General features: G+C 43.0%; 2 protein-coding genes across 2 annotated transcripts; one reads left to right on the top strand and one right to left on the bottom strand.

Annotated features, from left to right (window-relative positions):
- Nucleotides 1-498: 498 nt before the first annotated feature.
- On the top strand, nucleotides 499-5,088 carry slc32a1 (solute carrier family 32 member 1). Its single transcript, XM_072383115.1, has 2 exons — nucleotides 499-1,441; nucleotides 2,506-5,088. The coding sequence occupies exons 1-2, from the start codon at nucleotides 1,049-1,051 to the stop codon at nucleotides 3,691-3,693; spliced, it is 1,581 nt and encodes a 526-aa protein (XP_072239216.1). The 5' UTR covers nucleotides 499-1,048; the 3' UTR covers nucleotides 3,694-5,088.
- Nucleotides 5,089-6,340: 1,252 nt separating this feature from the next.
- On the bottom strand, nucleotides 6,341-13,511 carry aurka (aurora kinase A). The gene is made up of 9 exons (XM_072383114.1): nucleotides 13,166-13,511; nucleotides 12,817-12,877; nucleotides 12,040-12,379; nucleotides 11,911-11,947; nucleotides 11,625-11,816; nucleotides 10,704-10,842; nucleotides 9,761-9,909; nucleotides 9,461-9,635; nucleotides 6,341-6,738 (listed from the first exon to the last, which is right to left on the bottom strand). Exons 2-9 carry the CDS (start codon nucleotides 12,874-12,876, stop codon nucleotides 6,556-6,558), a joined length of 1,275 nt encoding a protein of 424 aa, XP_072239215.1. The 5' UTR covers nucleotide 12,877; nucleotides 13,166-13,511; the 3' UTR covers nucleotides 6,341-6,555.
- Nucleotides 13,512-13,988: the final 477 nt, after the last annotated feature.

Genomic DNA, 13,988 nt, shown 5'->3' with positions numbered 1-13,988 from the left:
TCGATTGGGTACATACTGAACAATAAACTGAATTTTGCAAAGTGTAATGGGTGCTATCTCGAGTTCTAGGTCTTGCCGCAATTTAGTAAAAACAAAACGCACGAAAATGTTCTTTTCCTGGTCGTGAACGAACACGGCGACACTATTAAACCAGATCCGTAATCCCAGAAGCAATTTAGGTTACTAGTGTGATGCTCCGCGTCCTCTTCTCTTTTAAAGCAATGGCAGCATTAGATATTTTAAAAAGCAAATCCTTGAATTTGGATGTTATATAATCTGGTCCAAAGAGCTTCGGGTTTCGTCAAGTTTCAGTCTCCTTTTATACGCGTAAAGTTATGCAAGATTTGAGGCCCCCGGAATACCATTGGATGTTAGGATAAGGTATTATAGATTATGGGTTGGGGAAGAGGTGGTGGGGGTACAGCAAGCACCTCCTCTAGAAATGCAGCAAATCTCTCCCGTTTTCTCCTGGTGGGGCACTGGGAGGGCTGGAGACGTGCTTCGCATTGGCAGACTGATGAAGACACGTGTCTCCTCCCTGTCTCCCCCACCCCCCGGACTCCACGGTACCGCATTGGCATCAGTAAAGGCACCTGAACGCCGACAAGCAACTCCAGGAAAAGCTGCCTGCCACCTTATCACCCAAAAGAAAGCGATCATACAGGCCCGGCAGGAAACCTGTGGCTCGCTTTTTCTTGCGCGTAAAGCTTTTGCGCACACCGCTGAACCGCCTCGGAGTGTGAAAAGGTGCGCTACCCGTCGAGCATCAGAGCACAGTGCCAAGATGCAGAAACGGAGCTGCGACGTCTGAAGGTGACATGAACCTGGGGATAACCAAGAGCATAAGCCGCACACTGAACAAGAAGTGGAGATAGCAACTGAAAACCGTCGGTGTCTTGAAACCAAACTTGCGTTTTTTTCCTCGTGGCTTTATCTCATGCACAGAATAAGGAGCTGCAATCCAGAGTAGCCTGACTTTGTGTAACCGATTGGAGGAAGAAAAAATATCAATTAAGCAGCAAACGTTTGAGAGTCCCAAGGAGTGAAAATGGCGACGTTAATCAGAGGCAAGCTCTCTAATAAATTGTCAAATGCAGCCACGTCGGTGTCCAACAAATCCCAGGCAAAGGTGAGCGGGATGTTCGCCAGGATGGGGTTCCAGGCCGCCACCAACGAGGAGGCTCTGGGCTTCGCCGCCTGCGATGACCTGGACTACGACCACCGGCAAGGCATGCAGATGGACATTTTGACATCTGATGAGATTGGAGGAGAGGGGAGCGGAGACGGAGGCGAGCTGGATGGAGACAGCCACTACCAGAGGGACGGCACCGGTCCACCGCGCTCTGCCTCAAAGGACGGTGGTCCTACCGACGAGTTGAGTGAAGTCAGACCAAAAATCACCGCTTGGGAGGCGGGTTGGAACGTCACGAACGCAATCCAGGTAAAGACTCACAGCATGTAGAACAGACGGGCGGCTCCGGTGCTCGGTTCTAATTGGTTGAGCAACTGCAAAATTTTAAATAAACGCACACCTGAGTCCTTTTGAGATGTTTGTTAAAATGTTCTTGGATAAACCAGAAATGACCAAGTGGTTTTGCAGCAGTTTCACCTTGCTGCTATTATTTAAAGCAGCGCATTTATTTTTTATTAGAATAATGGAAGACATTTTGAATCACCTTTTAAATGAATTATTGGCTTGCAATATTCAACTCCGAGTCAGAAGATTGCAGATATTTTCTTTTTTGTTTTGAACGTTTAAAAAAAGGGAGGTAGTTGTTGTTGCCGTGTGCTCCCTCCTCCACCTACTCCCCTCAGCAAACACATTCTTTGTCTGTGATGTCCAGTGTCCCCTCCCTCATAACTATTTTACTTTGCATTATGAATAGGAACAATATTTTGCAGGCTTTGGGTTTTTCCAATCCGTTCACGACCATGCCATCTATTATTTTGGAGGTTATATTTCAAAATTTAAAGTCCATAAATTAATTAGAGTTTTATGAGACATATAGGTAAATGTGTTAAGCAGGACACGCAGGCATTTACGCGGCACAAAGTCCAATAAGTCACATATTTTGGAAATCTGTCCTGAAGACAGAAGAAAACTGTAGAAACGCATCCAATTACGCACAGAGAAGCATGTGAGCGCGTTGCTCTTTTTGATGTCAGTGAGTGGAGGCTATGCGACAAAAATCCATGGATGCATTCTTTTTTATGCCATCGGGCTGCGGTCACGCCAGTCACCCTGACGTCACCGTGTGTCTCCACCAGCTCGTAATGACGTCAGAAGCGGGCGGATGCGCTCAAAGCGAAGTGGAAAACCCACAACATGCGATCTTTTGAAGAGTCACGCCGAGCAATAGCAAGGCCCACTTTAAATATGATCTGGCTATTTCAGTTAAAAAATACATTACAGCCTGTCCAGAGAAACAGCAATTATTAATAGGCATCTTAATGACAATTTAACTGCGTGACATTCACAATGTTTCTTTTTCTTTCTGTTTGTAGGGGATGTTTGTTCTCGGGTTGCCCTACGCCATCCTGCACGGAGGATACCTCGGACTGTTTCTCATTATTTTCGCCGCCGTGGTGTGCTGTTACACGGGAAAAATCCTTATTTCCTGCCTGTACGAGGAGGACGAAGATGGGCAGCTCGTCCGTGTTAGGGACTCCTATGTGGACATTGCCAACGCCTGCTGCGCGCCCAGGTTCCCTTCTTTAGGTGGCCATGTCGTGAATGTAGCCCAAATCATAGAGCTAGTGATGACTTGCATCCTGTATGTGGTGGTCAGTGGTAATCTCATGTACAACAGCTTCCCAGACATGCCAATTTCCCAGAAGTCGTGGGCCATAATCGCCACAGCCGCTCTCCTCCCCTGCGCCTTCCTCAAGAACCTAAAAGCCGTCTCCAAGTTCAGCTTGCTGTGCACGATGGCCCACTTTGTCATCAACGTCCTGGTGATAGCCTACTGCCTCTCAAGAGCAAGGGACTGGGCCTGGGACAAGGTCAAGTTTTACATCGATGTCAAGAAGTTCCCCATCTCCATTGGGATTATCGTGTTCAGCTACACCTCGCAGATCTTCCTGCCGTCTCTAGAGGGGAACATGCATAAACCAAGCGAGTTCCACTGCATGATGAAATGGACTCACATCGCTGCCTGCATCCTCAAGGGCCTGTTCGCCCTAGTGGCCTACTTGACCTGGGCTGACGAAACCAAGGAAGTCATCACAGACAACCTGCCACCAGGCATCCGAGCTGTCGTCAACCTCTTTCTCGTGGCCAAAGCTTTGCTGTCCTATCCGCTGCCCTTTTTCGCTGCTGTCGAGGTATTAGAGAAATCGTTTTTCCAGGATGGGGATCGTGCGTACTTTCCAGATTGCTACGGAGGCGATGGACGCCTAAAATCCTGGGGACTGACTCTCCGATGTAGCCTTGTTGTGTTCACCTTGCTCATGGCGATCTATGTGCCACATTTCGCCCTCCTCATGGGTCTCACTGGCAGCCTGACGGGCGCAGGCCTCTGCTTTCTGCTACCCAGTATCTTCCACCTCAAGCTTTTATGGAGAAAGCTGCAATGGCACCAGGTTTTCTTTGATGTCGCCATCTTTGTAATAGGAGGTATATGCAGCATATCTGGTTTCATTCATTCGATGGAGGGGCTCATAGAGGCCTTCAGATATAACATACAAGAATAGACGCAAGCCATCGCTGGAACTAGATGTTAACTGCGAATCCCCATTTAGTGAAAACATAAAACACACGACTCCGCGGCGAGCGCTGCCCCTCCGCTTGATTCATGCGTAAAAGCGCACAGAGCACACATGGACATTTTCGCACACATGCACCACTTCCATCAATTCACTCTCGTAAACAAGCAACCACAAATAAAGTCGTGGACATGAGGGAACCTAAAGCATCCAGAAAACACTACACAGGAAAAAAAAAATAGAATACCCACACACGTTGTATAAATACACGAACACAGGAACTCAAAACATTATCCAGTGGAACGTTTACAGTACTGACCTGAAACAAAGTTGCAAAAAGGGTACATTGCCTTTTTCGTCGCTCTTGTGGTGCGTCGCCACGAGACTTCACTTCATCTAACACTCGAGTTTGTGATGGTTGGACACAATGTGATTTATCGACGATAAGATTTATTTCAGAGGGACTTAATATTGATAAAGAAATGTCAGTCTCATCTAGATGATTCACAACGTAACTGCGGGCTTTTGGGTGTGGTGTTAAAGCCAGGATGAGCCTGTGGATCAACAAGACAAAATAAAAAAAAATGTATACATGATAACGCAGTGGCAATAATAAGTTGGGAAACATGACTGCATCTTGAAACATTTCACAAAATTTGGACGTTCCCCTGTCAATGCAAAATACCAGATAGAACACAGCAGCTATACAAACTATGCATTGAATGTATGATAACCTATTTCTGACACACACACATAATGAAACTGGAAAGTAGAACATTAAAAGATATATATAGAAATACATTTCGGTTCCTCTGCGTGAACGTGTTATACCTTTTAGGCCTTTTTCTTTGCCTGCCCCCCCTCAAAAAATATTCCTCGATTATATTTTAAATGAGCTTTCAAATCGGCAGGAACAAGATCCATCCACCGCCCCTCATCTTGACCCAAATTCTCTGTAGATGGGGCCCTTGAATCAAATACGGCACACTCAGTTTTAACACAAAGCATTTAGGACCACACAGCCTGTTGTTGAAATCAACGTGAAAGACTCCCGTCTTTAAAATTAGGTGTCTGAAATGAATTTGAGAAAAATAAAAATGAATAAATAAAAGTGAGATCATTAAAGAGGAAAATGTGCATACAGACATTTTTCATTCTGTGCAATCCAATGGGTCCTGTGGAAATGTTATAAACCCGTATGTGTAGTGTGTTGTTGTGGTTTCAAAAAGAAGGAATGTATATCTCAAAGTCGTTATCATATATCGTGAAATTAATATTGAAGAATAAAGAAATAAGTGAAATTCTATTGTAAAACTGTGTGTGGTTTTATGTAAAACTAAAAATCGGTCAGAACATGTATTTTTTTTCTTCTCTATAATAAAAGACAAAAAATGATGGTCAGTGGCAGTCACGTTTTTTCTATAAAATAAGAAAAATCGAAGTTACGGTTAATGACGCAGGCTAGTCTGCACAGGCCTTCACTTTGACAAACAAAACAATCATACTACATGTGTTTGTTGTTTTTGAATGAATGGGGGGGGGGGGGGGGGGGGGGGGGTGTATCGGTTCATATTCATCTTACAATAAATCCGGGGCATCCCACACCGTCTCTAAAGACTTTCAGATGCACATTCCGGCATTTTCGCACAAAATAAGCGTTTCCGGTATAGAATTTATGCTGCAGGCACGCACCAGACCTCCTGTTCATCCGCGCTGATGATTTCCTCCTGCGCACCAAGGCAACAGCTGGACGCAGCAAATTAATTCAACTTGAAGCTTGGAGGCCACCTTTACAGATTCTGCAGTCCGATCCTGGGCTATACGCAAACAGCAGTGTATAGATCCAATGTTTCTAAGCAGGTTATTTTAAGATGACCACCTTTACTTTAAAAACATCTACAATTATTTGGTTTAGGAAAACATGCTAAATCAAATCTAGGCAGTATTTTCAAGCAACAATCCACAGAAAGATAACATTGTGTGGACGTTTATCTGTTCATTCAAACCACATACTCACAGAGTGAGGACAGTAATAGCATTTTGGAATAAACACGAGAGCAATAATACGAATTTCATTCTACAATTATCTCCCTTACAGTTTTACATATTACCGTGGGGAGCCCCCCAGTGGACAGGGAAGCTAATTACACCCAACACAGGTTAGTCCAAGTCCAGGATAAAATGCATTCAATTCAAATAAATTATGCGGGAAGTTGACACAGACACCAACTGACCAGAAGCCTAACTTAAAGTCCAACATTTTATTATAGAAGCATGAAAAAAAGTTAAAGAAAATAAGTATGAATTCCTCTTTGATAAAATCTATAACAATCTCCCTGGTTTAAAGGTCTCGTAGCACCCTCTGCTGGGCTCAGAGCACCAATACCTCCTGAAAACACAATACTTTCACTGGTTGAGTTCAAAGGACTGAAAAGCAAACAACATATACAAAACAACCATCACTGATAAACGCATTGTGGTCAATTCCAAAGTCACATTCAAAGAATGATAATTTATTGGCCATTTCAAGTATAGGCATTAAAATGTTCATAATTACGAAAAAACAGTAAAATATTTACACATAAATGCTGTTTGTGAAGCAAAAGAAAAAAGGAAAAAAAAAAAAAAAAAAAAAAAAAAAGGAAAGGAAAGAAATCGAAACATAAGATGACAAAAGGAAACATAAAACCGAGTGGCTCAAGATGTCTGCAGTCAGAACATCTACGTGACATCATTCTGTTGTCATAGTTCAGAAAATTCAGCCGCGCGGTGGCGCTCCAAAACTTTGAACTGTTGGTGTTCTGTGGCCTTCGAGCCTCATGTGCATACTGGCAAATGTTTGGAGAGGAGTCATGGGCTGGACTCGTCATTATTTAGGGTCGTGGGCTTCTTGGAGGAGTACTCGACTACCCAGGGGTGGGACATGACTCCCTCGATGGGCAATCTGCGCATGGGGTTGTGTTTCAGCAGCCTGGCAACCAAGTCTTTTGCGCCATCGCCAATAGTGGGCTGTGCGGGGTAAGTGTACTCCACCTGCAGGGAACAAAACGGAGAACAGATGTAATGCGCGATATTAGCTGGGATTCGAGCAGCACACCGGATAAATAAACTTCCTCGCTTACAGATCTCGTTTTAACTGGTAACCAAGTCAATCAGGGTTAAGATCGGATTTAGGGACACCGCCGCTCTAAATAAAAGTGTTATCCCAACATCAACAATCCGAACTTCTCTACATCTTAAACCCGCTCTCACTTTGAAACAACGATGTATGAGCTGTCACTTTCCCACCACATGGTGTTAGTTGGATCCAAACGGTTGCTCGTTTATTTGGTGGTGAGAGTGGGTCGTCCAATAACCTGAAGGTTGGCGGTTCGATCCCCACTCACTGCTCAAAATGATTGGTGAGCTGGAGAGTTCACCTCCTTGTCACGGCTGAGGTGCCTTTGAGCAAGGCCCCGTACCCCCGTCTGTCTATACGAGTGTGTGACCCTGTGCATGTGCATGTCAACAGGTGCCAACCTGGATGGGTTAAAAGCGGAGGACAAATTTCGTGTGCATGTATGACAATAAATCTGATCTTAACTGCTGTTATACCAGTGTTTCTCAATCCTGGTCCAAGCACCCCGCCCTGCATGTTTTCCATGTTTCCCTGCTCCAGTAAAATGAATGTGTCTTTAAGCTCTGCAGAAGGCTGAGGACGACCAATTCGTTTGAATCAGGTGTGCTGGAGCAGGGAAACATGAAACAAATGCAGGGCGAGAAACACTGTTTTGTACAACCTACAAAACTGTCAACAGGTGGACCTCATTAAATCCTAAACTGGGCGCTAACATGTTACAGCATCGCGAAAAAATGTCTTTTAAACAAATACAGGCTAGACCAGGTCACAATTAGCAGAGTAACTACAACAGCTTTGAGAGCCAACTGCTGCATTTGTTCCACATATTTGGCACATTAAGACCTGATGGGTGTAACTCTAAAACAGGAATAATGGCTTCGTCAGCCATGTTGAGCTGAGAGTCGCGTTTTGCACGCCACAAAGCCGACCGAAAACTTTCAGCTCACTATGGTAACTGAGATGGGTAACTATGGTTACTTTTGGCTGAGCTCATAACACGTTCCGCAGTAGTTTGTGTTAAGTTTAAATAAACGACGGATTGTCAGATACAAGAAAAATAAATTATCATCTTAAAAGTCAACCAGTGTCACTCATTCAGATGTTGGTCAAATATGATAATTTAGGCATAGATTCGAACACCGATAAATTGTTGTCTCAATGAATCTTTTCAATATCTAATCTCTCAAACATTTGATCCACCATGGACACTAAATATCTGGCCTTTTTGACCAGAACTCGCTGTTATTTAACAACTCACGGAGCAGATTCTCACCTGAAGCAATAATTTAAATATGCTGCACCAGACATTATGCCACCAAAGAAGCTTTGCAATCACAGTAAAATCAAATATAGGCGTGTCACATCATTATAGGAACTATGCGTTCAGTTGATGAAGGCAGCGTTTTAAGGTCATCCCAATTAAAAAAGTGCTAATATTCACAGTAGAAAACTAATCAGTCAAGGCCTATACATCAGAGAATATTCAATCCATACAAATGTGCTATATTTTGGTCAAATATCTGCGTGATTTCCACATTTTTAAACAGCTAAACTGACTTCTAATCAAGTTTAAAAATTAAATGAGTGTAACTGTGTGTAACTAACAGGTAGTTTTACAAGTGCTTCGAGTAGTCCAATGACAAACAGACTGATCCAAGTGCACCGGTTTACGCCTGGTATTGAATGGCGAGCGTGACCACCTGGACACACCTGAACCATATGATTACAGATTTAGACATGAACAACTTTCAGGTTTCTCAGAAAACCAAACATATGGGTAGAAACCGTCACCCTGGTAAACAGAAAAAAGATGGAAGATAAAACTGTTTGAGGCTTTGACGTGTCAGACACAAATATCAAAACAAAGAAAAGCCCATTTGTGGGGGCAGACACTGAATGTTGATGGTGAAAGGAGCCTATTAATAATGTGACAGAAACGATGCTGAAACAGTCTGTTAAAATGAAAATGACCTACAGCCTGTTTCGCAAGTGACAGCAGAGACGCCGATAGTTTCTCTGAATGGCCACCTGAAAGGCGTTCCACTTAAAATGGTTTCTTAATCATCCTAAATTAGGCCTGTAGTCGAGCTCCTAGTCACGACTGATTTTCACTGAACTGATGTCTCAGATGGATTGTGTCAGACACAAACCTCTCTCTGCACCGCAGCTGTCAGACTGACAACTAAATGAGCTTGTCTCAACTCAGTCTGAGGGCAAAAGGCCTCCGTTTGCCGCTCATGGCAAAGTAAACAATGTTTAATAAAGCGTGTTTAGGCAACAGGCTTAACATACAATAGGGAAAAGGGCCAGGCTGTATAATGCTGAAACAGTGAAACTGGAGATGTGTTACCATGATGATGTCATAGAAACAAAAAAGAAACAGACCAACTCTGCTGTGTCAGAGCGGGAGCTGTTGGTTAGGAACATGAAAGTTAATAAAGGATGTTAGACTAACTATTTAGAAAGCTTATTCAACTTCATTCCATCACATCTCAGGTTACTTATGATCTGCCTCTCTGGGAGAGGTCTTCTTGTTTTGTTTCCATCTTAACTGAGCATTCTGTGAGGGGTTTATAAAGCCTGGCTCCTGGCCTAAAGAAGCCACAGTGGAAAGTGCCTGTAAGTCAGGTGTCATACCCTTGAAATTTTGCGGTAGGTCTCATCGTGAGTCTTTGCTTCAAATGGGGGTTTTCCAACCAGGAACTCGTAGCACAGGACTCCCAGACTCCACAGGTCCACCTTTTCATCGTGAGTTTTCCCCTCAATCATCTCAGGAGGCAAGTAGTCGAGTGTCCCACACAATGTGGATCTCCTGGACAGGGAGTGAAAGCGACATAGTAAAATCTGAGCAAACAGCTGTATGAAACCATATCGAATGTGACTGACAGAGATAATCACTGCAAAATCAGAGGTCATGTATTGAACATAGGCGAGTACCTGGAAGACGGCGTGTGAACAGACCAGCCAAAATCTGCAATCTTTAGCTCTCCGTTGGCTCCCAGTAACAGGTTCTCAGGCTTGATGTCTCTGTGGATCACCTTCTTCGTGTGGCAATAGTTGAGGGCATCTGCCAGCTCCATAATGTACTAGTATAGCAGATAAATCAGTTTTATGAATGCATATTCCACATCTTTTTAAAAAAATCAAATCAGAGACGCAGAGGAGTCTTTTTTGTAGAAATAGTTCAATAAACTATTTTTTTGGACTGTCTAAATTCTACATGCGTTTAAACTTGTGAGGTTACCATTTAACTTGATGGCATCGTGAAGTTCAGAACTTAGGCCTAGTTTATGCTTCTCCGTCACATCGAGGGCGTAGTCGAGACGCCGTCATTGAGCATTCGAAGTTCTGCGTCGAGGGAACGCGTTGCTCTGCAATTCACCATGCTGCTAGGGGTGTGTGGCTGTGTGGTTACAGGGGTTATAGCCGAATCCTTGCTTTTTCTTCCGGTCACACTTAACAACAGTAACCAATGGCAACTGAGGTGGAGCAGCTGTATTTGCAGTTGGAGCTCATCGATATTGAAGAACAAATGCTTATATTGCAAATGCTGAAGCGCAGGCAACAGAAAACATTTGCGGAGGTGGTCTGTACGACCGGTCGAGGCTTGGAACGGGTGAATTTACAATACCGGTCCACCCACTGAGGGACCTGGATGAACAAATGCATGTTTGATACTTTCGAATGTCAAAGGGCCGATTTGACGAGCTTCTTCGTCGTGTACCGCCATTAAGGCTGGAAACTACGTTCTGAGTGGACCAATCACAGCCCTTGTGGTCCGCATCAACACGGAGGTGCACGTCAGGCTACGGCGCAGGGGTCCAAGCTACGCCATTGAAATGACGGAGAAGCATAACCTACGCTTTACTGGCACACTTACTGTGGCACTTCTGTTCTCAGGAAAACTTCCACAGCGCTGCAGCTCGCTGTACAGCTCCCCCCTGGGTGCAAACTCAAGGATGAGATAAACACGTGATGCATCGTGGAAGTAGCCATAGAGGCGCAGGATATTGGGATGTCTGTAAAACACCAATGCAGACGATTATTCTTTGACATTTTCTCAACATGCCCAAATGATAGTTCAATAGAGCAAAAAAACTATATGAAGATTCCTGTTAGCCAAAGCCTCATTAGGTTCTTACAAACAAGGAGTTCATGCCAACAATTAAATAGTCTAAAGCAAAATTAAACACTTTCAAACCTGACGGAGCAGTTACATCAAAAACCAAAAAAATAAACCAACACTGATTGATCTGGTTTTCAATTTCATGAGTTCAAAAAGCTGTACAAAATTAGGCAATCCATTCACACTGGACCCAAACAACAAATATGAAATCCAAAGCAAATTGTTCGGGAGGATAAAGTAGATTACAAGTCGTTTGCCAGCTTGTTTCTTTGGCCACTTTCTGAAAAGACAAACATCAGCTTTCCTTTCACGCCCTGGACAATTTTTTATTCTTCAAGCATTCGGCAGTGGTTGTTCTGATACAAACAAAGTTAGCTTTCAGGCATTTCCTTTTCCCCCCAGAGTTTAGCTTCATCTCCTCTGTGGTTTTGTCACTCACTCAATTTGTCAGTTTGTTAGTTACAAACTGACATCTGTGCTACTTTGCCTACAGGCTATTTCAACAGACTTTAAATTAATCCCACCTTCATGAAGGCAATAATTCCTTAAACCATTTTAGTAAGTTGCTCATTCAAATTCAAGATGATATACTTGGTGCTGGTAAGTTAGAAAAGCATTTGTTATTCACAATATCCCCAACTCATATAAACTGATATAGTTTTGACAACAATTTACCTGAGATGAGACTGGATCTCCACCTCTCTCCTCAGCTGGTGCTCCACCCCAGCCTTCTCCAGCTGCTTCTTGAAGAGCACCTTCAGGGCCAAGATGAACTTAGTTTGTCGCTCTCTGGCCAGGTAGACATTGCCAAACTTCCCCTTTCCTAATGGCCGGCCAATGTCAAAGTTTTCCAGGCTCCACCGCTTCCTGTGTGAGCACAGCAGTGCACAGTTACAACAATACGATCTATAAGCTCACAGAAGATTATAAGAGTAGCATGAAGAAGTCACACTTGACATACTTTGATGCAGAGGGATCATCATTTTTGGCAGGTTTGTCTAACAAAGAGAATAATAAAAAAAAAGAGGATATGTTTTAGCATCCAAAATGCAAACACTAATGATTAGTTTGTCTAGTTTAGTATGCTTACGCTGTGGTTTCTCCTGCTTTGCCGATTCCGATGGTGGTTTGGCTGAATCGGGGTTTGCACTGGGAACACGCGTCTCTTGCTGGTTTTGCTGGCAGCCAGGTTTGGGTTGCGGTGCAGGATTCACATTCAGAGTAGCGGGGTTTACATTCTGGTCAGCAGGGTGTTTGGACTTGACAGCAACAGAAACGTGAGATACTGATTTCTGATGGCTGACAGGTCGCTGGATACGTTGAGGACCATTCGGCACACTAAGGACCCGCTGAGTTGGTGTGACTACAGCCTTCTGGGGCACGTGTGACTGCTGTGACACGGGAATCCGTTTGGGTCCCTCACCATTTGACTACAAGCAAAAGAAATCACAGAATACTCAAAACTTATGTACACTGATATGACCATAATGTGTGAGAAACTTAATGGATTTTAATAGTTCAGTGATGCAATCATCCTTTATTTTTTGTTTTATAGTGTAGTGTGTACGCTTGCTCTTCGGACACAAATTGCTTTGGTTTTCTTTTGAGAACTTGATCCACAGTTTTCTATAATGGTTGTCTCTCTTCTTAACCTCAGTTTTTCTAAGGCACATTTTAGGGCTTTGGCTCTAAGTCATGTGCTTTACATGTAGAATTCCCAAAAAATACATAATTGCAAATACACAGGGGTAAAAACCAAAGACCTCCATTTTGTCCAGTGAGGCAGGTGAGAAAAGAAAGCCCACCAACAAACAGATCTGGTGTATTTATCAACAAGTGGTTACAGTAATATCGCAATATACATTACCTTCATATCAGGCCTTTGAAGTTTTGTGCTGTTTGTCACTTTGAGTGTGGTGGAGTCCATACTGTGATGGAAAAGTCGAGGTATAGAGGGAACAAATAGTTGTTTAAGTACAACTCAAACAAAATAATAAATACCACAAATACTCAATCAAAAAGTGATTGATATGTGCTGAAAGGTGATTATTAAAAATCATTTAATAATTGATCATTTATAACAGCCATCATCCTAACGTAGCTAACGATTAAAGACTACGGCTTGTGTTAGCTCAGGAGCTAAAGCATCAAATCTCAATAAGGCAATGCTAAAGCAATACTCGATAAGTTTCTAGTTACAGGTTAGCGCGACTTACCTAAATATATGATTGCACAATGACGGTGAGGAACCACTATCCGTTGAATTTATCCAGAACTGAATGAGTTCTCGAGCCGGTAACGCTCCGCAGGCTTTCTCGCAGCTACGTCGACCAGTTGACGAAAGCTGGTGTTTGTGGTTAGCTACATGCACAAATGATACCCACGGAAATGTCACGATACAGTTCAATTTTAAAAACTCTGTCGAAGTATCAGTAATTTTCGGGTTATTAAAAGTTAATCAAGGCTAAACAGACGTGCGTGTTCTCTCTATACGTGTGACCGGACATCGCTTTCCTTAAACTCTTCTTGTTTGATTTCAAATGTCCCTCAGTTTAAAACCTTTAAACAAACTAGGGGATCCGATTGGCTGAGGGAATGCCCTGTACTTGTTCTCTATTGGCTGAGACTCTATGCAAAACGGAAGCAGCTTGACGTCAGAGGGTATCCTCCAAAGCAGTAGAGGGCAGCGCGCACCGTATCCAACAATTTGAGCTACTCAATCATATTAGTAGATATACAATACAACATATTTACATATTTATATAATTGTTTGCTTTCATTCAGCATACTAATATGCATTTAAATAGAGTTACTACGCGGTGCAACTTTTTCAACGTGGTATGTTTCCTGTTGATCTTCCTATGATAAGACCCCTAATATGATTGAGTCTTTTTCACCTTTCGCTGAAAAAAAGGAAAAATACTCGACATTATTGCATAGTTTCTGATCCAACTACAACAGCCAAAATGTAATTTATTAAATATGCTTAACAGCCCCTCTGTTTGTTAACTTATAAATCCTTTTATCAGCGGTACACAA

This window comes from Leuresthes tenuis, unplaced genomic scaffold (assembly GCF_036924035.1).
Source record: "Leuresthes tenuis unplaced genomic scaffold, fLeuTen1.0.hap1 SCAF_3, whole genome shotgun sequence".
Classification (NCBI taxonomy): Eukaryota; Metazoa; Chordata; class Actinopteri; order Atheriniformes; family Atherinopsidae; genus Leuresthes; species Leuresthes tenuis.
Note: the sequence above shows the minus strand (reverse complement) of the source record. Positions and strands in the feature narration are given on the sequence as shown.

Bases quoted from the DNA above. Each gene is read 5' to 3' on its own strand.
- slc32a1 (XM_072383115.1), top strand. From the start codon at position 1,049: ATGGCGACGTTAATCAGAGGCAAGCTCTCTAATAAATTGTCAAATGCA. The intron at 1,442-2,505 runs GTAAAGACTCAC...TTCTGTTTGTAG, and splicing joins ACGTCACGAACGCAATCCAG to GGGATGTTTGTTCTCGGGTT.
- aurka (XM_072383114.1), bottom strand. From the start codon at position 12,876: ATGGACTCCACCACACTCAAAGTGACAAACAGCACAAAACTTCAAAGG. The intron at 11,817-11,910 runs GTATGTCAAGTG...GTGCTCACACAG, and splicing joins GATGATCCCTCTGCATCAAA to GAAGCGGTGGAGCCTGGAAA. The intron at 6,739-9,460 runs GTATGACACCTG...TGTTCCCTGCAG, and splicing joins CCTACCGCAAAATTTCAAGG to GTGGAGTACACTTACCCCGC.